We start from the raw sequence: 25,913 nt of genomic DNA on the forward strand, positions 1-25,913 counted from the left end.
CTTTCCACATGCTCCGCTCCAGCGGCAGCAGTCCAGCGCCCCTCTAGGCACGTGTTGACCTTCACAAGACCATGTCCATGTTCTGCAGGACTTCTGACCCTCTCACCCTCCAGCACTCACCCAGGTCTCTGCTCCAGCAGCATCCTCCGCACGTGCCGAATTACTTCTTTTCTTCTGTTCAAACTTGCTCTTTTCAGTTTCGGAACCTGTTCCCCTTTTCCTCGTGTGCTGACTGGGGCAGACTCCAGCAGACAGCTGCTGTTTGCTGCTCCCCCTGCACTACAGTTCGTGCAGTCAAATTCTCATGGTCCCAGCCATCCTGCACTCCCTTCATTATTCCCCTTTCTGTTCTCCTCTCTGTTCACTCACTTTTTTTCCCATTCTCCCTCGCGAAAGCAAGCCTCACAGGCCACTCCTGGGAGTCCTTCTAGCAGAGCTTTGAGCTGTGGGACCTCCTGCGGCCCCAGACCACAGAGCAGCCTCACATCTCCCCCATGTCTTAGCAGCCACCGAAACCTCTCTCCACAGCCGAGCCTCAGGGTGCAGAAAGCAGCCCAAAAGCATCTCTGTTGGACCAGCGGGGAGGGAATCTGCGCTGGGATCCCGGGCTCTGCCTAGCAAAGCCCGCCGGGACGGCACCAGAAGCCGAACCGGTTCGATTCGGCGCGTTCTCTCGCGGTTTTGGTTTCCCTGTCAAGGAGAGGCTGCGAACGCGGTTCTCAGCGGCAGCGTTTATTGGACTGGCGGCGATGGGACCCCTCCCACGGAGCATCCCCGCCCGCGTCCCTAGGCTAGAGCAGCGAGCAGCCGCGCCGGGCCCCCGGAGCGCTCAGAACCGGCCCAGCAGCAGCGGCCCGGCCAGCGCGGTGGCCAGCAGGCCGGGCAGCGGCGGCGCCGTGACCCCCGCGCCGTTCCGGGAGCCCCGCGCCGGCCCGTTGCAGTCGTCGCTGAAGCAGCAGCGCACGGTGGCCCCGCCGGAGCCGCCGCGGCGCGCCTGGTCACAGAAGGACTTGTAGGAGCAGGACTTAATGACGCTGTCTGCAAGGAAAGGCAAGGCGACACGGGGTCAGGCCCTCCCGGGAACCCGGGTTGCGCTGGCACGGGATAAAGAACACCTCAGTGCAGCACAGCGCGGCACGGGTGCGGAATTGAAGGATTTCTCTCCTGCCCACAGGTCCCCTGTTTCTCCTCGCCCTCCGGTCCCCTCCAAGACCCTGCGGTGCTGCCCCCCTTTGCCCCTGGAGCCCCCAGGCCCCCCAGCAGCCCGGCCCTCCAGCCAAGGCACTCACTGGGTGCGGTGATCGTGGAGCAGGCATCGGCGTACTGGGGGCAGCTGTGGGATCCCTGCTGGTTGCAGTCGTTCTCGTTGGATGCGACACATTTGTGGCATTTCAGAGCTTTGCCTGGGTGAAGATGAGGAGGAGGAGCGAGAGTGACAGCAGTGCACTGTCCCAGAGCCCCCAGTGCCCCGATACCCTGCGGGTCTCCACAGACACTGGTGGCCCCCAGCCCAGGGACCGGGGCGGGGTCACAGGTAAGGGTTGGCACCAGAGTCGAGCCATGAGCCCTGCCATGGCATGCAGCAGGATGCAGGATGGGGCCTCACCTGTCCACAAAATTAATGCAAAACTCTTCCAAGTGTGACTCAAAATGATGAGAGCTAAACCTGGCAGGTGAGCTCTGCCGAGTCCCTGCCCTGCAAAGACTCCCTGAGAGTTCTGGAATTCCTTTTACAGTAAAAATAGGTAGACATAATATTTTAAAACCATCATAGATCTTTGTCTTCTTGTGCCAGATTTCACTTTAATAAGTATTTTGTGGGGGGAGAAGGGAGAATCCATCCAACCTGTGGGAGCAGCTCCCACATTCCACACTGTGCTCAGGAAGCTCATCCCGAGGGTGCTGCCCGGGGACAAGCAGGGTGACAGGCAGTAAAGTGCCAGGCAGGTGTGGGAGTCGGGAGGGACGAGCCATCTCCGGATCGTCCTTGAAGGAGGTCCACAGGCAGGTTGGATAGCAGCCAGCCCCTCTCTCCTGTGCCTCAGAGCTGGTAGTGGTGCAAGAGCTGTGTGACCCCTCAACGCATACACACACCCCAGAAAAACCCAAACCTGAAGATCCTGCTCCTGCCTGGAATGACGAATCCTCGATTTTGATGGGGCTGGATGAACCAGCGCCGGTGCTGGAGGTGGAACTCGTCTCTGCTTTGCTGACAGAGCAGAGCCCTCTCGTGGCAGCGGGGCCGGCTCGGCCCGGAGCTTCCACCTTCATCTCCGGGAGAGAAAACCCGCGAATGGGGAAAAGTGGGATTTCATGGGCTCAGATGCCAGCAAGCGATTTCCATTAACCCACAATGACCCGGCTTCCGCTGCCGGGTTGTGCTGTGTCTCCTTTGCTGTTCCCCACAGCACGGGACAGCCTTTCATCTGCCCTGAGCTAAAAATACAGTCGTGTTCTTCTTGCCTTGGTCCAAAGATCCTGAAAGTGTCCAGAGCTGCCCCGACTCCAAGGCAGTGCAGCCACCCCCCTGGCTCTTACAATGGCTTTTTCTGATTATGCCTTGGAGGAACCAGGGGTTAGCAGGGAAACACAGCTCTAGCCAAGAGAAGCTGCAGGGTTTTGGCTCAGGAGCCTCCATCAGAGCTGGAGACCAGAGACCCTGTGGTCCCTGCTGGGCACAGCATGCCTGGGCTTTGTGCCAGCGGCAGAGAGGCAAGGGACAGGGGGCTTCTCTTGGTGCTACTCAGAGGAGAAAGCCACTCTCCCCCCCAAAACATCATTTTCCTGCAGGGGTGGGAGCAGCGTGGGGCAGTGGGCACGCGCCAGCCCGAGGCAGGTGATGGGGACGGGGCAGGAGCAAGCACAGGAGCAGCTACAGCGATTTACCCGACCTTGTGCTGCCTGGAGCCAAGGGACACTTACTTTCTCCAGCCAGGGACGTGACGATGGCCAGGGCCAGCAGGGTCTTCAGGGCAGGCATCCTCAGCAGTGTGCAGTGTGGGGTGCGTAGCTGCTGTTTTGTCTTAAGGTCTTACAGCTAATCTGCTTGGGAGAGTGCTGGGGCTGGGATAATGCCATCTTAGCTGGGGGGACAGGACACAGCTCCCCAAGGACATGGGCTGGGCGCTGGCACTGGGGCAGAGCACCACACTGGTGCTGGTGGATGGGCCGGGCTCTGCTCCATATCCTGCTCTGGAAACCATCTCTGGACACGGAACCTTGCGGTGGCTTTCAAAGGTCTTGATCAAGCCCACCTGCTCCATCCAGAGAAAAGCCCTTTCTCATCACGAGTAGCAGCCAAGTTGGGAAAAACCACTTCAGATTTTCCAACCCACCAAAAGAGAAGTGCAAGAGAACAACAGAAAACCCCTAGAGGGCTGGGAGCCCAGTGGAACCATTCCTGCACCCCCCAGCCCCCAGGGCTCCATCCTCCCAGCAGGATTTACCCAGGGCCTCAGAGGGTTGTCAGGGTCAGTGCAGGGATTAGGCCAAGGATTCTCCCGCTGCCATCCCGCTGCTGCCTCAGCCCTTCCTGCTGTCTGGGCTCACTGCCATGGCTCAGTACCACCACAGTGTGCCAGGACTCACGGGGCCACAAAAGGCATCCCAGGCCTGACTGTCAGAGCTGAGAAATGCAGATTTCAGGAACACAGGATAACTGTACTTATTTGAAACCCACTGCCATGTAAACCACATTAATAAAGACAAGGCAGAACACGGCCCATTCTGGAAGGTAAAGCCAACTCCTCCCAAAACTCTTCACCAACCTCACAAACACCAAGAAAGCTTTCCAGAGTGATAAACACAGTTTTTACTCAGGCAATGAAACATGGAAAAAATATATTAGTAATCATTATAATAATCTCATTTGTGTGAGTATAACTCTTACAAATATTTACCTGACATATAAAAGGGAAATTATCATACATATAAAACGGATGGCGATGGCAGTTACACACATGGCTGGAAGCAGAGGGGTAGGAGCCAATGCAGAGGAAGTTCCTGCCTGGGGGAGGCCACACTGGGGGGATGGGATCAGTAGTTGGGGGTTACTGGTTGGCACTTGGTTACAGACAGATCTGCTGGCAAACACACACTGCAAACAGCAACACAGCAGCAGGGCCAGGCCCCGCTGCTGCCAAAAGGGCATTTAAAGTCTACTGCGAGGAACAGAGGACAAACACACCCAGCTGTGACGCCAGGCACAGGGACCTGCCATTCCCTGTGCCAGCCACGGGGACACCACCACCTCGAGGTGCAGCCACGCTGCCCGCTGGCAAACACGCCTTCTATTTTATAGACCTATACCCATTATGCACGTATTTATAGATATGTAACTACAACCATATTATAGTTGAGAAATCATTCCGTAGGAATCTTCTTTGCCCAGGCTGGGTGCGTGCGGACGGGCACAGGAGCACGGGTGAGGGCAGGACCGGGGGGCAGGGACAGGGATGGAGGGCTGTGTCCCGTGGGTCATCACAGTGCAGCCGTGCTTTGCAGACAGCAAACAGCTTTGCAGACAGCGACTGCTGCGTGCAGGTCAGGCCTCTGGGGAAGGGGCAAGCGGTGAAATCTAAATTGCAATTATCCATCAGCTCCAAGGGCCAGAGCCACGGTCCAAGGAGAGCCTGACCTCAGCCCGTCTCAGGACAGCACGCGAGCACCACGGCCCAGAGCACAGCAGAAGGCTGAGGGCTGCCACAGCCCCCACCCGGGCTCCAGCAGCCTCACACCGCAGCGTGGGCACTGCTGCGGGCAGGACAGTGCCCAGGGCCCCAGCCAGAAACCAGCCCCGAGAGGTCACGCAATGCTGCACTCTGCTTCCTCGAGAGAAAAAGCCAACTGCCCCAGAAATCTCGGGGTCTCAGGGGTTTGCTTTACCTGCACAGACTCCCAAAGGGGAACAGAAATAGTCCTTGTTGATCATATGATTGAAGCTTTTTCACCAGCCCAGGAGGGGACGTGTGGGGAGGTCAAGGGGGTTAAAAAGAAAGGGGGGGGAAAGGGTTTTTCTTTTCTGTCAATTGTGCAAAGGGTGAATATCCAGCACAAGCAACAGGTGCACTGCTTTGAGTGGCATCAGCCACTGGCTTCTGTGACCAGTCTGTCACTGGGCTAACTGGGGGCGTGGAGAACAGGCTGGGAAGCTGTGTGCTGGGGCAGGCTGCTGACACCTTTGCTTAAGTGTAGAATAAACTCTCTATATATTATATAACTAATAAAATATAATCAAGTGTATGGCTCTGGCTTAAACAGGTGTTTGCTCTGCATGCTCAACACAGGGAATTAGAAAATAGAAGGAAAAGAGCTCAATTCTGTTACAAAAAGGTAGCAGCAAAAAGGTTTGTGAAAGTGTTCAACGGGCTGGGCAGGAAACAGTCCAAACTGCAAGTATTTCCCTTATTTCACACCTATCCATTCAAGGCAGAGAACCCTCCATGACTGCAGCTACTGCAGCACCCACGAGGCAGCTCAGGGTTCACTTCCTTCCTCCTGCAGCCTCTGAAATGGAGCCCTGGTCTCACCATGGCACAGGGAGTCAACAACTCCAGGTCACCCAGCCCCTGCAGGGGCCAGGGCCACAGGCAGCGTGGCCACGGGGAGGATGGACGGGCAGTCCCAGCTCTCCAGAACCAACATCTCCCCTGCTTCTCAAACACCCCTGGGTGCAGAATCCTCCTGCCTCCCCTCACCCAGACCCTCCCTTGAGAGGACTGAAGTTACTGCAGGTTCTGTGACTGTTCAGTGCTCTGGGGGGAACAGGTCACGCCTTGTGTCGTGCCTGACTGGAAGGAGCGAGCAGAGAGCCCAAGTGCCCATAAATGCTCATAAAGTGCACGAATGCAGAGATGTCAGCTCCCTTCCTCTGAGGCTGGCACAGCCAGGGACAGGGAGAGGCTGGGCTGTGCTTCACCCACCAACCAGAAACCAGCCATCCCCGTGCCAGGCGCCCTTCCCCAGCGCAAGAGCCAGCAGGTCCAGCCCTGCCACCAGCCACGTCCCAGGGCAGGACCTACCACGTGGCCGGGCCTTTCTGCTGAGCACGTGAGGACAATCAGTGACAGAGAGCGCGGTGGGGACACAACTAGACCCAGCCCAACCGAGGGGGACAGAGCCAGGTGTGTCACCTCCCACCCGAGAGGTGGCATTGGTGCAGAGGGACAGGGCAGCAGGCCCTGGGAGGGACACACAGGATTCCCAGGCTGGCCACAGGATTCCCAGGCTGACCGCAGGGATCCCAGGCTGACCACAGGATTCCCAGGCTGACCACAGGATTCCCAGGCTGATCACAGGATTCCCAGGCTGACCACAGGGATCCCAGGCTGACCGCAGGGATCCCAGGCTGATCACAGGATTCCCAGGCTGACCATAGGGATCCCAGGCTGACCACAGGATTCCCAGGCTGACCACAGGGGAGGGATCCCAGGCTGACCACAGGATTCCCAGGCTGACCACAGGGATCCCAGGCTGACCACAGGATTCCCAGGCTGATCACAGGATTCCCAGGCTGACCATAGGGATCCCAGGCTGACCACAGGATTCCCAGGCTGACCACAGGGGAGGGATCCCAGGCTGACCACAGGATTCCCAGGCTGACCACAGGGATCCCAGGCTGACCACAGGATTCCCAGGCTGACCACAGGGATCCCAGGCTGATCACAGGATTCCCAGGCTGACCGCAGGGATCCCAGCCCCGGAGCTGTGGGAAGCAGACAGGGACAGCGAGGGGAGCGGCTCTGCTCAGGAGCCACAGGTCCGGCAGCCGGGGGGCAGCTGGACACGTGAGCTTTCCTGCGGGGACTCCGGGGTAAGGCAAGGTGATCAACGTCACGAGAAAAGCAGCCAAGTGCAGAGTGCCGGGCGAGGGGGGCTGAGGCTCAGTCTGACTTTCCCAGTTTCGCTATCAGCTCGTCGCAGATCTTGGTCAGCTCCTCAATCTCCTGGTTCTGGAAGAAAAGCAGATCTTGGGGAGCTCTGGGGTGGCACAGGTGGGGAGTAACACCAGGGCCCATCTGCCATCAAGCACGCGTGGGAAAGGGCAGCCAGCTCCTACCCGTGGCCCTGCAACAGCTCCTCTGTGCATCCAGGCACTGTGCTCACCCCTCCTCATCCAGCCAGACCTCGGTGCTGCAGAGAGCTGCAGCAAGCCAGCCCCAGCCCACACCTCTGCAAACCGGCACACGTAAGCCAGCAATGCCCATTCTGCCCAAAAAATCCAAACCAACCCCACAAAACACAAAAAAAACCCCAAGCGAACAAAAAAACACCCCAAAAACCAAACCCACGAAACACCTTCTGGACCAAAAATCTGGAGGACACCTGCGGCATCAACAGGATGCTCAGGGCAGCCACAGGAACTGCTGGCAGGGCTGCGGAGAGGCCGGGGCAGGTTGTTACCTTCTGCTGCAGGGTTCTCTCCAGGGACTCCACCTTCATCTGCTCCTTGCGCAGCCCCGCGTGCAGCGCCGCGCTCTCCGCCTTGGCCTTGGTGCGCACCTGGGCGATCTCCTCGTTGGCTCTGGGGACAGAGGGGGCCAGTGGCCAGGTCAGGGGGCAGGCAGGAGCACCACGGCACATGCAGCAACTGCAGAGCCCGGCTCTGCTCGCCTGGATACGACAGAGGGGGTTTGCCCCTATGGAAACTGGATGAAACTGGGTTAATTCAGCCCCTCGAGCCCCCTCTGCTCCTTCAGGGCCAAGCTAAACCCTCTCACCACCCACTTCACTCGGGGTTACACGTGCTGGTGAGCTCCTGCTCATCAGCTGAGCCCCAGGGCTGCGCAGCCCCTTCGTGCACCACTCTGAAAGATGGGAACTTGGTAAGTGACCGTAAATAGACCGTGACCCTCAGATTCTCCATTAAAAAATAAATAAGCAGAGATCAGAGAATGCGTTCAGGGATTCGCTCTGCCTTGCTTAGAGACGCTTGAGCCCGAGGTTGTAAAATGCAGCTTTTCACATCATTCAGCTCCTGCCTTCCAGCCTCTGGAAAGCAAATGAAGCTGCTTCCCTACAAGGTCTTGAAGCACCCAGCAATCTCATGCATGACCTTACTTGTCCAATTTTTCTTCTGCGTGGACTTTCAGGGCCTGATAGCGCTGCTCTTCCTGCTTGACACGGGTTAGATAATCTTGAGCACATTTCTTCAGAGCTTCTTCATTCTGGAAAAGACAGTACATCCATCTGCATTGGGACTGGGCACAAAGACATTGCCCTGACAGGATGATAGATACTGTTCTGAGTGTAAGAAAAAAGGTTTCAAAAAAAACCCAGCTTCTGCTTTGTGCTGGAGCTCCTTATCCAGCTCAGCAGCATAGAAACACGGAGTGTGACTGCCCAGGAACCCTGTGTCCAGGGACCAGAGCTGCAGGGAGAAAGGGCAAACCGAGCTAAGGACCTTCTTAAATCCTTCCAGGACGCCCTTCAGGTTTTCGTATCTCCTGAACAGATCTGACAGGGACCTCTCCACCGAGTTCAGGTCTGCCAGAGCCTGGTCCTTTTCCATTGTGAGCTGCTGCAGGTTCTTCTGAGATGTCATGTTTGTCCTCTGCTCATCCTCTGGGATGGAGAACAAACAGAAGGACACAGGGATTGAGTGGGGACAGCTGTGACAGCCAGCTCCCCGCCCTGCACACCTGGCAGGTGACAGCACCCTACCTATCATCTGGGCAATGGTCTTTTCATACTCAGCCACGATCTTCCTAGAAGGAAGAGAAAAAACAAACAGGTGAGAGGCCAGTGATTTTGGGAACACGCACCTGCAGCTGTGCTGGCAGCAATCTGCCCCACAGGAGGCCCTGCTGGCCCATGCCCTGTCACCAGTGCACCCCCACAGGAGCAGGGTCACAGGGCCCAGATGTTGGGGCTGCACCACCCATCAGCGCTGCTCCAAAACCTGCCTGTGCCGCTGGGAGAGCTGGCACAGCTCACGGGATTCTATTTCTGCAGCAAAGGAACGAGCAGGACACAGCTGGCACTAAGAGAACATTGACACAGCACCAGCACTAAGAGAAGTCTCTGCCAGGACACCCCGGCCTGGTGAGGCTCACCCCTCACGTCCCACTCAGCCTCCTGCCCCAGCAGAGCCCTGCAAGGGGACAGCTCCTACCTCATCTCCAGCACTTCCTGCCGGCTCTCCTCGTATTTCTTCTTCCACTCGTTGGCCTCGATCTCCTTGGTGATTATCTGGGGATAACCAGACACAGGACCCTTGGGATGTGCTCTGAGGGGCTTCCCCTCTCTGTCCCACCCACGCAGGGGATCAGATCCCCCCTCCCGGGCAGAACAGAGCTGCCCCTGCTGCCCTGTGCTGAGGTGCAGTGAGGAGCAGCCCAGGGGACAGGGACAGGGCTGTCACCTCCAAGGGGCAGCCCAGGGGACAGGGAAAGGGCTGTCACCTCCAAGGGGCAGCCCAGGGGACAGGGACAGGGCTGTCACCCCCGAGGGGCAGCCCAGGGGACAGGGACAGGGCTGTCACCCCCGAGGGGCAGCCCAGGGGACAGGGACAGGGCTGTTACCTCCTCTCTGATGAGTGTGAGCACGGCTGCCTTCTCGGACTCGCTGAGGCAGATGCCAGCCAGGGGACTCTCGCTCCTGCTCACGCTGGGGCACTTGTCCATGGAGCACAGCCCGGGATTGTCCTGGGGGAATTGCCCAGCTGGGATGTTGGGGGGGGTTCTTTTCACCCACCTCCCTTTTTATCAGCATCTGCTCACGTACTGCATTCCCCTTTCTGCACACACAGATGTGCTCACATCCAACTTCCCTTATCCCACGGCTGGTTTAAAAATATCCCCAGCTTGAGGGTCTCTGCTGACTGTGAGCCACAGGGGGGGTGGGCTGCAAGGCTCTGGGCTGTCTGTCTCCAGCCCCTCCCAGTCTGGTGGGGACAGCACTGCAGCTGACGTGCTCGAATTGCTGCTGGCAGCTGCAGGGACATTTCCTGGGCCTTGCTGTTCACCCAAAGGAAGCTGTGGGGGAAGCAGACTTCACCCCTCTGCAGAGCAGGGGTCCAAGGGCCAGCCCCACTCATCCCTGGTGCTCCAGGTGTCCAGGAGAGCTCTGAAATAGGAGATGCTCACACAGAGATCCTGGTACCCTGCTGTTGCCATTTCGGGTGCCTCTACAGGGACTGGGGGGCTGTTCCCCCATTGCCCACCGCCTTCCTTTCCCAAAGCCCGGCTCCCGTGCCCCACCTGTGCCACAGGGACAAACTGGGGGCAAGGCTGAGCCCCAGGTGCTGGCACTGCCTGCCCCTCCTTTCACCACCCAGACGAGTGACAGCCGTGCAGCATCTCCCTGCCATAAATAGAGAAGTGCTGGGAGGCAGGAGGCAGCCTGCTCCTCACGGTTTGAAAGGAGAGCACTGGAGCACTTCTCCCCACCCCTCTCCTCCCCCCGGCGCTTCAGCTGCTCAGCTCGAGCTCCCCGAGCCCTTCACGGCCCCCGCAGCTCTGCCGTGGCCGTGGCCAGAGCTGGGAGCCACCCCCGGGGCAGCTTTGGGGCCAGGCACCCCAGCACGGGGGAGGTCCAGCCCACTGTGCTTTGGCAGCAGCCTCCCACAGCAGCAGGTGCACACCTGGGCAGGCACCTGCAGGTACCTCTGGGGTGGCAGCAGCCTCCCACAGCAGCAGGTGCACACCTGGGCAGGCACCTGCAGGTACCTCTGGGGTGGCAGCAGCCTCCCACAGCAGCAGGTGCACACCTGGGCAGGCACCTGCAGGTACCTCTGGGGTGGCAGCAGCCTGCCCGCAGGACCAGGGCCTGCCCAGGCTCTGCTGGGCACCAAAGGAAAGGCTCGCCTTGCCCCACGTCCTTGCGGGGCTCAGCACAGGTAAATCTGCCTCGGAGGGCTCGGTTTTGCTGATGCTGCTTAATCTCATTGTCATCTGTTGTCACCTCAAGCAGCTTTGGCCAGGGGCTGCTGGGCTGGCACGGGGTGCCCCGGCAGCAGAGAGCTTCTGGGGCTCCTCGGGGCACGTCAGGGGTGTCCCAGCACTGCTGCTGGCTGCAGAGCAGGGCTTTTGCACTCTCCCCCCACCTCTGCTGTCAGCTGCCTTCCTGAGGGCAGGGCTGAGAAGGCACCAGCACCAAGGGGCCATCAGAGCCAGCCCTGGACACTCCGCGTGAGACACAACCCGTGCTGGCAGCTCGTCCCCTCCTCTCTGCCCTCCCTGTCCTTCAGGCTCCTTGCAGTGCAGCCCTGGCCCCGCAGTGCTCCTGCCCTGTGCCCAGCACCCCTCCCTGCCTGCCTGCCTCCCCCAGCACAGCGCCCACCCAGGAGGGATCATCTCTGCCAGGCTCCTCCAGGCCTGCTGGGAAATCGCTGCTATTTTTATCAAGTCCCTGCGTGGGCTTGTCAAGAATTTTACCTCCCAAAGAAGCTCATTTCAGAAAGGAAAAAGCAAGAGGCACTCACAGGGAAGATGCCAGGCCCTCCCTTTTCCATCTGCTTGCAGATCTCCTTTTCAAAACCTAAAGACAACGAAACACAACCTTTTATTGATTTGGAAACGGCACCCTGGGCACACGCACGTTTTCTGAGACAGAGGAGAGTACCTCTGAGCCTCCCCATCCCCTGAGCTTCCCCTCCCAAAGGCGTCTCTGCCCCCAGCTCTTGCCCTTGCTGGAATCATTCTGGTTGGAAAAGCCCTCGAAGATCGAGTCCCCGGCACTGCCAAGGTCACCATTGAACCCTGTCCCCAGGTGCCACAACGTGCACCCTGCCAGCCCTCCAGCACTCCTGGAGTGGAAACCAACACTCCCCTCTGGTGGCAGTTCAGCCTGTGCCCACGTCCCCAGGGCTGCCCCCGTGCCCGAGAGCACCGAGGCTGAGGAGGAGGAAGAGGCACAGGACGTTCTGCACTTCAGCAGGGTGCTGGAACAGACCAGCTGCTCAGACCAGCCCAGAGCAGCAGCAGCAGCCCATGCCAGCCCGGCCCAACACCCTCCAAAGGACCTGCCACATGGTAAAAAACATCTCCCCATCTGCAAGGCGTGGGACACCCGGACCTGGGGGACACCCTGGGTGCAGTCATGGGTGCCTCTCAGGACACCCTGCCTCTCAGGAGGGACACCCCGAGCTGCAGGCACGGTGCTGCCTCACGTAGCATGAGGGGTAATTCATGGCTCACACTCACACAACTGCAGACATGATCCATGTGTTAACCAGGCAGAGAACAGTGTGCTTAGAGAGCTCAGCTTGGAGAGGAAGGAGGTAATGTGACACTGCAGACTTCCCACAGCTTCCCTCCGTTTAGCCCGGTGCCAGCAGCTGCACCCACGGCTCCCACCCCATCGCTGCAGGGAGCACCGAGCCCGTGCACCTGCCTGGCCCTCTGGGACCAGCAGCAATAAATAAACCCTCCAGCCTCTCTCCCCTGACTGTCAGATTTTCCTCCCCTGAGGACAAAGGACTATTCTCCATGGAGCTGGCAGCCCAGCACAGCCATCGGGAGAAATGATTAATGGGTTCCTGCAGAGGGGAAGCTGCAACCCCCCGTGGTGATTTCTCCTGCTTGCACCTAGGACTTGGCTATTGATTAAATGTCACGTTGCCTGGCTTTTAATTATTTTGTAATGGCTTGGTCAGAGAGGCTAATTACGTGGGAAACTGACAGCAGAATTCCACCAGGGGCGATAATTGGGGTCTGTGTAGGCATTATTGAGATCTCCATCAACCACAGCCCTGTGCCAAGTCCTGGCAGCTCTGCTCCAGGCACAGGCTCTAAGCAGGGACCCTGCAGCCCAGGAGGCAGGGCAGGATGCTCGGAATGGTGGACAAGTGCTCTGCTCAGCAGTGAGCACAGGTGTCAGGGGGCACTGGCAGGGAGCACCACAGGGAGGGAACCTCTTGCCTGATCCAAATCCCACTGCAGCATTGTGGGGAGAGTGCTCTGTACCCAAAGTCTAAATAAACACAGCCTGACCATCGTTTTCCATACTGGAAACAGTGCAGGAAAGCAATGGGAGGTTCCATCAGAACCTGCAGCAGCCTTTAGCCCTGTCAGTGTGAATAAACTCTGATGAGGCTGCAGCACCAATTCCTTGCCAGAGGCTGCAGAGGCTCCCTGGGTGCAGTCATGGCACATTCCCAGAGCTGAAGGCAAGCAGGATGTTCCTCACCTGCCTCTGGTCTGTGCTTCCCTGCGGACACGGGGACGTTGGAGCACTCAAAGTACTCCAGGTCATCTTCTGCCTCGGCCTTCTTCTCCAGCCCCGCTGGTTTCTGCGTGGAGGTGGTGGAGGCCAACTTCTCCTCATCAGTGGCACGTCCATCCCGGTTTGTAATATCTGGGATTTCTGAGATCAACACCCCTTCATCCTGCAGGGTCAAAGTAACGCAGTTAAGCAAGATCTGCGGGGATCAGGCCACCAGGCGAGCTGCTGGAAAGCATGGAAGGCTTAAAATCCACAGGCGAGCTGCTCCCAGCCAGCCTGGAGCTCAGCCAGCCCAGCTCTCCCCAGCATCCCTGCTCCCAGCCAGCCTGGAGCTCAGCCAGCCCAGCTCTCCCCAGCATCCCTGCGCCCAGCCCGCAGCTCGGGGATGAGAGCCCACGTACCTGAGCGCTGATGTCCAGGACCAGGGGCTGCGCCTCGTGCTGCTTCACCTTGCAGCCGCTCCTGCAGGAGAGAGGAGCAGCAGCTGAGGGGGGTTCAGGGCACTGCGGGGGACGTGGGGTGCGTGCCAGAAAGCCCAAGCAGGGGGAGGCAGTCCCAGCACCAGCGCTGCGCCCACCGCGTGCCAGCACCCCACTCACCGGTGAACGCCGGGGCAGAGCGAGTTCTGGGAGGAACAGAAGGAACAGGCAAACAAAAGACACGACTACACAGAAGTTGGGTTTGTGTGTGAGGTGTTTATTCCTGAGGAAGGCGAGGAGCAGAGCAAGGACCCCAAGAGGCTGATGGCCAGAGAGGCACTGCCAAGGCGCCGGCACAGAAGGATCTCCCTCGCCGCGCCTCGCCCTGCGTGTCCAGCGCAACGGCACCCGAGGCTTCGCTGCACGTCGACTTTCTGCAGGAAGAACCACGTCCAGGCTGTCTCGTGCCCTGCCCCTGCAGCTGGAAGCTTGTCTGGGACTTCTCCACAGCATCCACATCTCCCAGGTGGGTCAGGCCCGCGCGGCCAGGGCAAGGTGCTGTGCCTCGAACAAACGATCCGCCTGGCGCAAACGCTGTCCCAAGGAGAAGGGCCCCTCGGGTGGGAAGTTTAGCCCAGGTAGGTCTTGCAGGTGGTCTCCTTGCCCTCCAGTGAGGAGGCTGTCCCTGGAACTCTATTCCATGTTCCTGAAGACATCCAGAGGCCGTCTGTGCAGGGCTGCAGGCACGGCCGCATCCCCTCACACCGGGCACCAGCCCAGCCCACAGCAGCACGGGCACGGTCCCAGTGGGAACGTGGGTGGGACAGCATGAGCTCTCCTCCTGCGTCTCACCCCCTCACACTCAGGGATCTGCCAGGCTCGTGGCCACGTCTGACCCCCCAGGAGACGCTTGCTGAGCTGGAACAGCTCGTGTGACAGCCACTGCAGGGACCTGGGGAGGGATCCCAGCTCCAGCCACGGCACTCCCCACATGGGGACACAGGCAAAGGCTCGAGCAGGACTGCAGCGAGCTGTTCCCAGCTCCATGGAACTGCCCCCACCCTCTACTGCTGTCCAGCCCCCCCAGCCCACCGCACACAAGCGCAGCAGAGCACAACGAGCGGCGTGGCGGCACACGGGGGGTTCTTTGCACACTGCCATGCACGCCTGGGTCACACTGAAGAATCGCTCAGGACTGGTTTTCTCCCTCATGCCCTGCCACAAGCAAGTCAAACTTGTCATTTCTTCACCCTCCTCTTTTCTGCACCCTCTCCTGTGCCAGGGTTATCCCAACACCTGGCAGCTGGTTTCAGCTCCCCCCCAGCACCAAGATAACAGCTCTGGATTGCACAAAAACCTGCTGCCCTCCATGAGCTGAAGGTTTTCAGCACTTGTCCACCATCAGAAGACACTGCAAGGCGGCATGCTGCAAGGACAAGCACAGGCGTGTGCTCCAGTGCAGCTCAGCTCAGCTCAGCTCAGCTCAGCTCAGCTCAGCTCTCCTCTTCTCCCTCACTCCCAGGCACTCACCAGGCCAGGCCACCCTGGGGACCCCGCCAAGGGCTGCGGGACACAAACCAGACAGCAGAGAGCACAAGTCAAAGGGCAGAAGGAGCCAGCATGCCACGGAGACGAGTGGGGCAGCACACACCCAGAGAGAGGACAGAAACAGCAAAGGAAAAGAAAAGGAATACAGGAGAGAGTACTTACAACAGAAAACAGAGAAATTTCACTTGCTCAGTAGTCCTGATGCACCAAAGCACGGACAGGGAGAGAGACAGACAGATGGAGAGAAGAAGAGTGTGTGAAAAGACCTGGATGTTAACTCTGCCCTGGAGAGGCACGGTGAGCTGCCTAGCTCAGTCTTTGGGAAGGCACACACACACGGGCCACTCTGATCCTGCCTTGGCTGTCCACAGCAGCGGGGTGAGATCCAAACACAAGCCTCACTGCCAGGCAATATCCTGCTGCCTGTGCTGCTCCAAGGTGACAGAGAGTGAGCAGAGAATTCCCTGCTGCTTCCCCTCCCCACTGGCTCTGCTCACCCACAGCCACACATGGGAACAGCTCTTACAAATTTTTTATCTACTCTCTGTAAAGTATTTCCTGGACAAAAACATCCAACACAGCCTGATTTTTGTCTGTGAAGTATTCTCTTTCACTGTTAAAACCCACTATCTAACTTTCTCACTGGAGAATCCGACAGCAGAGTGAGAGTCTACCTGTCCAACCTGTTCTCTTTCTCTGACATAAAACAGAAACTCGGTGGCAGCTCACAAAATGTCACCAACCACACCTGCATCCACCAGCTCCTGCACATCCTGCACAAGTCCAGCAAACACGTCGGCTCCAGCCTCCCCTGCAGATTTCCTCTGACACCACATCTACACCCTGACCCACCAGCTGGACCCCCAAGGGGTTTCCAAAGAGGTGATCCTGCGAGCAGGTCCCAGTCCAGCCTTCCCTTGGGACTCAGGACACTGGCAGTGCTCCAGAACACCTGTCCCTCTCCTCCCACCAGGGGTACTCTCAGCCCAGGGGAGCTGCCCTGAGCTGGGACAGGTGGATAAAACTGAGCCACCAGCAGAACCTGAGGTGCACGGCAGGATCTGGGGCTCACTCAGGAGGCACCAGGGCAGGAGCAGCAGCACCACCACCACCATCACCTCCTCCTTCACCACCACCATCACCTCCTCCTTCACCACCACCATCACCTCCTCCTTCACCACCACCAGTGCAGCTCTGCCTGCCCGTGGGGAGCACGGGGGGCTCAGCCCTGGCTCTGACACACTGGCACTCACGTTATCAGGCGTGACTTGGGCTTCTTGGGGGAGTCTCTGCCTTTCAGGGCATCGTCCTGCATCTCCAGTGTCTGAGATTCGAGGATTTCATTGAGGCTGTTGTCTGCAGTGGAGCAAGAGTCAGCGTCGGTGCTGGCAAGCGTCTTGGTGGGCTTGAACGGATCCATGGAGTCAAAGTTATTGGGGTCAAACTGATAAGAGCCCTTGGGGAGAACCGGTGAGTTCTGCAGCGCTGAGCTGCCACTGAGAGAGCTGAGGCCGGGGCTGTCCCAGCCCGTGGGACCCAGCTGGGAGGAGCCCCGGGGCGGGGGCGGCTCTGAGGGACCCCTCTCTGCATCCTCAGCTGCTTTCTTGGGGGACTCTCTGTGCCTCTTCGGTGTCAGCTTGCTGGCTGGGATCCTGCTGCCCCTCCTGGGTGAAGCTGGCTTGGCCTCCACACTCTCTCTAGCCTCTGCACAATCAGCCCCAGGTTTCGGGACCTGCCCTGGGCCCTCCAGAGCCGGGTCCCCTCCCAGCTCACCGGGATGGGGAAGGCGCTGTGGGGCTGCTGGGGCAGAGCTCTGCAAGTGGCAGGCCCCTGCCACAAAGGGGTTCACACTCCTGTCATGCTGCTCAGGGTCAAGCTGGGAGGATGCCTGGGTCTCTTCTGTGGCTTCGTCTGTCTCCCTCCCCAGTGAAGGTGTTTTCCCTTTCCCGAGCTGCTCCTGGCCCAGGGCGTCAGCCCTCAGCTCCACCAGCCCCGTGCCAGTGTCCCCTCCTGGCATGGCCCGCTCCCAGGTGGCTGTGCCCACATGGGGCAGGGGGGCTGGCTCCACAGCAGCGTGACCAGGGTCAGCCTGGCAGCCCAGCCCGGCCAAGGGCTGCATCAGGGGCGAGTTGTCGGGGTCAGTTTCCCCTTTAGCATCCGAGCTGGCTTTAGGGGCTCCAATCTCTGGCTGAGCCTCATCTTTGGGGTGCTTCCCAGGCGAGCTGTCCCAGTGGGCTTCCCCTACCAGCAGGTCACCATGGCCACCTGGCTCTGAAAAGATAAAAGGAGATGGTTAAACCCTGACCTGCAGTGCACTCCCTTGCAGAGGGCTTTCTGTTTCCTCCTCAGCTGCTCCAGGGTCGGATTTTATGGGGGATCCACTGACTCACAACTCAGCTTCCCTCCTGCCAGATGACAGGGAGCCACTGCTCACTTGGGCAGAGAGTTAAAAATCAGTGAGAAGAGCTCAGGGACGCACAACACGAGACAGCAGCACAAGATGTGAACCAGCAGGCCCCAGGCAGAAGGGAAATGGGAAGGTGTGCTCAGAGAAGGAGCAGAAGCTGGCTGCAGGAGATCTGGGGGTCGCCCAGCACTGGGGCTGCAGGGCTGGACGTGCACCAGGCAGGAGAAGCTGCCCCACACAAGCTGCCTCTCCACCTGCAGAAATCCTGCTGTACTCACACCAGGCTCTCCACAGTGCTGTCAGCGTCTCCCAGTGACAAATCCTGATCCATGACTTAATCACCATTACTCCAATCCTTTCCCCTCAATCCTTCTACTGTTTAATCTTTGCTTTGACATCAAGGGATGGAGAAGATCTTTTACCTACTGGGACACCCTGAAAGCTGCACCCACCGAGCACCCAGAGCCAGGCTCATGGTGCAGGTGTGCCAAGGCACAAGAGGAAAACATCTGGCATTTCTCCTGCACCTCAACCAGGGACAATTGCACAGGCTCCTGGGAGAAGGCGAGACAGGATGCTGGGATGCCCAGCACCCATCAGGGGGCATGTGGTCTCTGCAGCCCTCACAGGCACCTTTCTGGGGAGAAACAATCAGCCGGGTCCTGCAAGGGCAGAACAGAACCAATGGTCTCCCGAGGACCAAACTGGTTTGAAAACCTGGCTGGGAAGAGCAGCCTGGGTGATGAAGAGCTTGTGCCAGGGAAATCTGCCTGTCCCTGCCCCAGCCCTGCCCTGGAACAGAGGTGACAGCTGCAGAGGGGAGTCACCTCGAGCATCCCCCCTGTTTGGCAGTGGGACACCAGCAGCTGCTCCCACAGACCCCCATCCCCGAGCAGCCAGGAGAGGTTTTTCCTATCACCAGGCATTTGCAACCAGCTCATGTGTGCTGGTAACAGAGCAAGTCACAGGCTGGCAGAGGAACAGGGAATCAGGCAAATATCTGGTCCCAGGACTAATCCAGGACGTGGAGCCAACAATCCTGACTCAGTTGATGGCTCAGGGTTAGCATAATTGATCCCCAGGATGCTAAAAGCCATGAAAATGAACCATGAGGGTCTGTGTCCTCCCTGAGACTGCAAAAACGCTTCCTCTGACTGCAAAAAAAAAAAAAAGCTCCAAGTAGACGTTGCCTTGATGCCCCAGAAAATGCATCAGTAAACACAAATCCAGTGGATGAGTACTTGGAGTGCAGCCAGGAAACAGTCTGAGGTAGCGCCTGGCAGGCCTTCCCATCACTAGGAACCAGGAAAACCTCCTTAACAGACCCCAAAGAAAACTTTATTACACTTGCTGTGCTGCTCAGCTGTTTGAAGCCTTCCTGAGACAGCCCTGAATAGAAGAACAGACTTCAAAGTCAGGGCAAAAGGACTATTTAAGTGCATTTTGTTCCCAGCGGAAGGTTTGGCAGCCGCCGTTCTCACAGACATGAGCCCATCCTGGTTTCTAACCCAAGCAATGAGTAATTACTTCTTGAATAACAAGCAGCCAGCACACAAACTGCCTCTCCATGCTGTGGTGTCTACAGGGTGGGGAGGAAAGGAGCGTGGCGCGTGTGGCCGTAGCTCAGAATCCTTTTCCCACAAAAATCAGAAGAAGCACCCACCCAGGTCCTCCAGTTTTGTGATTCCCTCATTTTGTGCACCCAGGAGCGCTCAGCGACTCAGCCCCTCCCGCAGCCAGTCTGAGAGCTCAGGAACTGGGATATACTGGGAGGCAGGAGGCGCAGGCCAAGGGCAGCCCAGGTGCTCGCCGATGGTTTTGGAAATCTTTTGTTGCAGAAATGTCCCTCCTGCAAGCTCGGGCTGGGGGGGGGGGGGTTCCCCTAGTTCCTCCCTCTCTACATTTCTTCTGCCTCCGACGCAGCGTGACAGGAGCTTGTTCTTGTGGGAGCAATTACACAGGCTGCAGAAAGCGGCCTGAAGGGCCTTGGGGTGCACAGGAAGAGCCAAGCTCTCTGCCCGAACCCCTGCAGCTGCCCAGCCCCGGCGATACCTCAGTGCAGCCCTGTCTCTCCCCCACGGAGCCCTCCCCAGGCCCGGCTCGCTGCCTGCAGCTCTCCGGGCTCCTCCTGTGAGCGCTCCCCCATCCCCAGCCCCAGGCAGTCACGTTGTGAGCAGCCGTGCTGGCTCCGCACGTACTCCCTTCTCTCGTGGCTCCTGCCAGGGAAACCAGCTTGTCCCCCACTCCTGCAGCTGTCCCCTCACTGCTCAAATCTTCCTTCTGGGCCAAGTCTGTGCTGAACACCCCAGGAGAAGGCGGGCTGGCAGCCACCAAGCACACGCAGCTCTGCCCCTCCGACCAGCCGGGCATCCCAGCAGGTTCCTCACTGCAGCATCCCGGAAAGGTGACCCCGAGGTCTCCCGTTCCACCTCTGGCACTGTGCCCTGCAGCAGGGGACAGTTCAGTCCCGGCAGGAACGCGGGCACTGTCGGAGCACACGCAGTCACTGCAGGGCACGTCCCAAACACACACCCAGCACAGGGCACGCCAAATCTCATCCACACCCCTCGTCCCGGCTGTGCTCAGGCTGCAAACCTGCTCCACATCCAGGTGAGTACCTGGAGGGGATGCTACAAAGCGAAAACAGAGATTTTTTTACTTTCCAAAGAAAAACAGACAGGACAGTCTGGCACCGCAGTAATAGACACGTTGTGCCTCTGCATTATAATTGCTTTGCTCGTCTACCTCGGGCTGAAATTAAACACAAACACTGACTTAAACAGCTTTCCAACATGCCATCCCTCAAACGAACCAGGAGCACTTGGCAGAGCTGCAAGGCAAAGGCTCAGAGCCATTTCCATCCCACAGGCAGCTCCAGGTGAAGCAGCAGCGATCCCTGCCCAGCCCCTGGGCCAGAACAACCCCTCTGCTCTCCGGGCCCTGGCCTCAGCTCAGGGCAGCGCCTGCTGTGAGTCACACACTTCCCTGTCCCGGCACAGGATATCTGCCCCGCACACCCAGCTCAGTGCTGCATCACCAGCCACTGCTTTCCGTTTGTGTTTAACGGCCGTTGATCTATTTTTGAATCTATTCAGTTAAGAATTAGCATACCGGCACAGGATGCTGCTAGCACCGGAAAACACGTGCCCTGCATCAGGGTAACGGCAGCTCCCAGCACTGATGGCTCCAGATTTGCTGCTTCTGCTCGTTTCCTTGTGCAGATGACTGGAGATAACTCGAGCAAGAATGGGATAGAATTAGTCCCACCATCCGAGACCACAAGAGGAAACTGAGTCATTCTGAGTGGGCATAAAGCCTCACTGCAGCCCCCTCCAGGGCTGAATTTTTGTCCCCAAGGACAGGGTTTAACACACCCAGGTCACCTCTTGGCTGTGCACGGAGCAGCCAGCCCTGGAGCCACAGCTTCTGTCCTATTTATTCCCAAGGCAGGGTGAGACTGCAGCTACACAGCAGACAGTGCCTGCTCCTCGCTGACCCTCAAGGCCAGGGGTGCCGGGTCTGCCCCAGCTGCAGCTCTGGCACTGCCCCCACAGAGCCCAGCGGGGCCAGCAGCTGCTCCCCAGGGACTGCAGGTGCTGACAAGCAGCCGTGACACGGGATTGCCTCCGTGCCGCTGCTGCTCCCGAGCCGCAGCCAGAGCCAAGGGCTGGGGCTGCTGTGCAGCAGCAGCATGCAAAGATGGGGCCTTAACACACGGATTGCACTGGTGGTGTAACAGCCCAGGGAGCCTCTGCACACTGCAAACCCATCGGCACCCGGACAATCCCTTCTCTCCACCGTCCCAGACAAACTGAACGGACACAGCCAGAGACTGGGGCAGGCAAGGGCTGGAGCCAAGTGTGGTGGCTCCGCAGTTTGGCTCTGCCAGGCCCGACATCCCACTCTCTGCCAGCCAGCACAGAAAAACAGCTTTTGCTGGAGATCATGCCCCCGTCTCCAGAACACTGGGAGCTTTGTGTGCAGATACTCCCTCGCTGCCGAGCAGGAGCTGCTCATCCCAGGACAAGGGGCACAGGCACGCAGGGGAACAGTGACACCCTGGAGTCTGAGGCAATGCACTTCCCTAAGCTGCGCCAGAAATGATCCTCCTACCTGCTAGGAAAGCCCTTATCTCTTCCCCCCTTCCCAGGCATTATCCCCAAAGTAAAGATGTCTCTATCATCCCTTCTTAAAAGGATTATTCCAAGAGCTGTGATTATTGGAAGCATGAACAGAGCACTCCCTCCATCACAGCAAACAAACACGAGTTTTCCACAGGGATGGATGAGCACCCAGACCCACCCCAAAGCAGAATAACACCACAGGAGATGGAGAGCCACAGCATCCTGTGCCTGGGCTTCTGCACAGAAGGACCCACGGTCTGGACCGAGCCCAAGTGCTCTGAAACCAGCCCCACAAAAAGTTCCCAGCCGCTGCTGCTGCACAACATTGCACATCACATACCAGGGTCTGCAGCAGTGAGGGGCAGGAGAGGGCAGGGAATGCTCAGGACAGCCTGTCCAGGGCTGCCTGACCCACCACAAACTGCTCTGTGCCTTGGAGAGGCTGCTCACAAACCCCGGGGCTCACAAACACCCTGACACTGCCCAGCCGCCCTGCCCTACTGAGAGCAGATGCAAGGGGAGGTCTCCTCCCTGCCCTGATAACCTCCCGTGGGCTGCTGCAGCAGTGCCAGAGCTCCAAAGCTTCCTCCCAGCAGCACAAAAAACAGAGATAAACACCAAAATCAGCCATGGACACCAGCACAAACCCCTGAAGAGGAGGGTATGGAGACAGCGGGGAGCTGGTCCTCAGAAGGCCATGGGCTAACGGGGAGCCACACTCAGAGGAGCAGCAGCAGTGTGGGACACATGGATAAACCTGCAAAACAGCTCAGGACCCACCAGCAAAGGAAACCCCAAAGCAGTTAGAGCAGATCCCCCACAATTTCTCAGAAAATGGGGTTTAGCAGCATTGAGCTCTTGCATCTTTAACAGCAGCTACTCAGTGAGGACACCTGGCACCTAACTCCAAGGAAAAATGGCCTGTGCAATGAAATCCCTACCACTGAGCAGCCTGGGGGACACAAACCTGGCATTTAGCCAGGTGTGTGTGACACATGAGAAAGGTCCCACCAGCCAGCAGCAGTCGGGGCAGCCCCCAGGCTGCAGATGAAGTGTCAGAGGAACGTTTAAGTTGATAAAGTAATTCAACAGCACCCTCGGATTCCTCCCAGTCAGCCCATCACAGCTCTTTGTGGAGCGCCCAGCCCAGCCCTGGCATTTGAACTGTCCAGGCCATTAACCACTAAAAGTGTGCCAGGCATTACTCAAAGTCAGAGAATTTTACTCCTTGACCCCACCCTGCCTTTCTGCCAGTGGAGCAGAGCACCAAGAGCAGGAGGTGCACGCTGGCTCTTTACCTTGGGTCCTGGCCTCAGACTCCGGCGATCCCGGTGGCTCGCAGAACTCCTTGAGTGGCGAGCAGGTTGGTGTTTCTGCTTCAGGGGTCTCAAAATTATCAGTGGAGTCCGAGCTGCCGAGGGGGGGGAAAAGAGTGAGGAATTACTGCTTTCAAGGCTACCTCTGAAATCCTCCACAGCGCCTACACGTCCAGCCAGGCCGCAGGCTGGCCGTGGGCATCCGGGGCGGCCACTCGCTCCTGTCCAGCGGGACATGCTAGCAAACGGAAAAGGGAGAGCAGGTGAAACATCGTGGTCAGCAGCGCCCCGTGCGCCCCAGCCCTGCGGGAGGGTTGCCGGGCTGAGCACACAGCACGGGCCTCCAAGGACACCGCAGCCCCGCAGCATCCCCCACGCCGCTCCGGAGGCTGCCGCGGGGGCCGCTCCGGCCCTGCGCTCCCCAGCATCCTGCGGGAAGCAGCCCCCAGCCCCCGGCGCGGTGCGGTGCGGGATCCCCGGCAGCCAGGCAGCGAGCGGGGAGCGAGGGGCGGATGGGGAGAGGGCCGGGGAGGACGCGCCCGCAGCCCCGCACGGGTGCGGGCGCCGTGGGAGGGAGGGCGGGCGGGGAAGGGGCCGCGGGCGACTTGCCTGAAGCCGAGGGCCGAGCCCCCCGCCGGCGGGTCCCGGTCCTCCTCCTCATCCTCCTCCTCGGCAGCACCGGCCCCGCCGTCGCCCTCCTCGGGGCTGCCCCCGCCCCGCACCGCCGACCAGGTCCAGCGGGCCCACTGCACCGGCGAGAGGATCTGCCAGGCGCTGAACGCCATCGGCCCCGCTGCGCTGCCCGCCGGGCTCACTGCGGCCGCGCCGCCGCCCCCATCCCGCTCCGCTCCGCTCCGCTCGGGCCGCCCGCCCCCGCACCGCGGCACTGGCGGCGGGGAGCGCCCGCCCCCGGCACCGCCCGCCGGGAGGGGCCGGCCCGGCGCCCCCCCGCTGCCTCCCGGAGCCCCCGGCCGCGGGGAGGGACGCGGGGCTCCCCGCCTCGCCGCCCCTCCCGGCCGGGGGGGGTGACGGCCGCCGCTCTTCCTTCCTATGCGAGCTCCCAAATTCGCCGATTTCTGCCCAAAGGCGGGGCCGGGGCACATCGCTGTCACCCCTCGCGACGCCCCGCCACAGGGAGCCCCCGCGTGAGCGCGCAGGGAGCTGTGAAACCAGATCCCCGCCAGTTCATCCCGCATTTATTTGGCTGCACCTGTGCTGTCACAGAGCCGGCAGGACACAGATTCTTTCCACTCTGCACGTGGCCGAGAAGACCCCACGCGGGCGGGGCACTGCCCTGGGGGGCACGCAGCTCCCAGGAATCCTCACCTCGCCCAGGAAGACTCGGTCCCACCGGGAAGGCTCGCCCCTTGCCCAAGGAAGGGGGCTTCCCTGAGCTGAGGAGCCAAACACAGGAGGCAGGGGCAGAGGGGAGGGAAACACCTGTCCTTTCCATTTTCCAAGGAAATGCCGGCCTCAACGGCCCTGGCTGATGCTATATCCTTCCGTGGCAGCAAGTTTATTTATTTATTAAACTATTGTTGTTTAAAAAGAACAGCCAGCAGTTCCCACAGAAATCAACCTTGCTGGCCTCCCTCGGGAGCTTTCCCTTAGGAACTTTTCCCCTAACAAGGGCTCCCACTCCCAAATTCATCACCTCCCACACGCTTGCTAGAGAGAGGAGGATAACATTACTGCCACCGTGCCGCGGCCGCAGCTCTGTGAGGAGTGTCCAGGGCTCTGGCAGCAGATCTGTCACGGGCAGTGGCATTGCTGGCTCGGGACATTTGGCAGCTCCCTGGAGCCCTGACTGGTTTACCCCGGTCCCAGCAAGAGGTCCCAGGGATGGCCTCAGGAATGGCAGACAACTGTCCTGCTGTGAAACAAGCCCGGCCCGCTGCAGAGAAGAGCTGCTGGCCCTCGCTGACCACACCAAGAGCTCCCATGGCAGGCTGAGCCCACGCTTCCCTGTGAATCATCAGCCAGTTCTGGGAGTTGGGAATGCCTCTGCATGGACAGAGAGGCCCCCGGGCCAGAGCAGACCTGTCCATCTGGTCTGGCTGCCTCTGACACCAGCCTCTGTCGGAAGCTTCAAAGGGCTCAGTACTCACCGTGGAGCATCTCAAATAACCTCCCCACAGGGATCCTTTCTCCACGCTTCCCTCTCTTGGTGTCCTTATTAGATATATGTGTAATTCCTGTGTGCTTTTACTGCCCATCCTCTTGAAAAGAAAATCTCTTACTCCTTTCTGCAATACTTCTAAGCTTCCCCAAAGACTTCTCTGGGTGAACCAAAGCTGAGGTGCTGCCAGTTGCCACCACAGGTCAGTGGCAGGAGAGGCCCAGGGAACACCTGGGCCCCTGCACCATGTTGGCCCCCACATCCCCAGGGCCTGGGGACAAGAGACCCTGCACACTCCCCTGCTGCCGTGTAGAGGACACCGAGCAAGAGGGGACTATGTGCCTCTTACTGAAGCTTAGCCAAAAACCATGAGTCTGAAGCAAAAAGCAGAAGCTCAACATCCTGTTGCCCATGGCTGCCGTGAGCAGAGCACAGCCCACTTCCCGCTCCAAAGCAGCAGAGCTGATTTCTGCAGATGAATTTTACATCAGATCTTCAGCGTGAGCCGCGCTGCAGCAACACGCTGCAGCCTGACCTCATCCTCCTCCTGCTCCCGCTTCCCCTTCCCACCTCCCACCGAACCCCAGGACCTGCAGCAGTGACGGCATCGCCGCCGCGAGCAGCTGAGGAGCTCTGCCAGGGGAACGAGAGCCCAGGGCAGCAGGAGCAGCAGCGGCACTGGCACAGCAGCAGGGACGAGCCACCTCCGCTGCAGAGGGAAGGAGCTGCTTGTGACAGGCTGAGGATGAGGGAACTGGGGCGCAGAGTGCAGGAAATCACCAGGACCCGTCCTTGTGCAGGCAGTGCACAGAGACC

General features: G+C 59.2%; 1 protein-coding gene across 4 annotated transcripts in view; it reads right to left on the reverse strand.

Annotated features, from left to right (window-relative positions):
- TACC1 (transforming acidic coiled-coil containing protein 1) overlaps window positions 1–23,852 on the reverse strand; it is a 43,467-nt gene extending 19,615 nt beyond the window's left edge. Inside the window, exons 1-14 of one of the 4 annotated variants that reach the window (XR_008440860.1) lie at window positions 23,588–23,852; window positions 22,961–23,073; window positions 16,385–17,402; window positions 15,294–15,329; window positions 13,566–13,626; window positions 13,129–13,327; window positions 11,423–11,478; window positions 9,522–9,644; window positions 9,113–9,189; window positions 8,662–8,705; window positions 8,402–8,562; window positions 8,059–8,165; window positions 7,402–7,522; window positions 5,548–6,950 (exon numbers count right to left, since the gene is read on the reverse strand). Coding sequence is in view for 3 of the 4 variants with exons in the window: in XM_054000842.1 (XP_053856817.1) it covers window positions 6,882–6,950; window positions 7,402–7,522; window positions 8,059–8,165; window positions 8,402–8,562; window positions 8,662–8,705; window positions 9,113–9,189; window positions 9,522–9,644; window positions 11,423–11,478; window positions 13,129–13,327; window positions 13,566–13,626; window positions 15,294–15,329; window positions 16,385–17,402; window positions 22,961–23,073; window positions 23,588–23,763 (2,361 nt within the window). In the remaining variant the exon portion in view is untranslated. Of the gene's footprint in view, window positions 1–3,787; window positions 6,951–7,401; window positions 7,523–8,058; window positions 8,166–8,401; window positions 8,563–8,661; window positions 8,706–9,112; window positions 9,190–9,521; window positions 9,645–11,422; window positions 11,479–13,128; window positions 13,328–13,565; window positions 13,627–15,293; window positions 15,330–16,384; window positions 17,403–22,960; window positions 23,074–23,587 lie in introns of those variants that run through there. The other 3 variants (XM_054000842.1, XM_054000843.1, XM_054000844.1) reach the window with 3 other exon arrangements.
- Window positions 23,853–25,913: the final 2,061 nt, after the last annotated feature.

This window comes from Vidua macroura, chromosome 28 (assembly GCF_024509145.1).
Source record: "Vidua macroura isolate BioBank_ID:100142 chromosome 28, ASM2450914v1, whole genome shotgun sequence".
Lineage (NCBI taxonomy): Eukaryota > Metazoa > Chordata > Aves > Passeriformes > Viduidae > Vidua > Vidua macroura.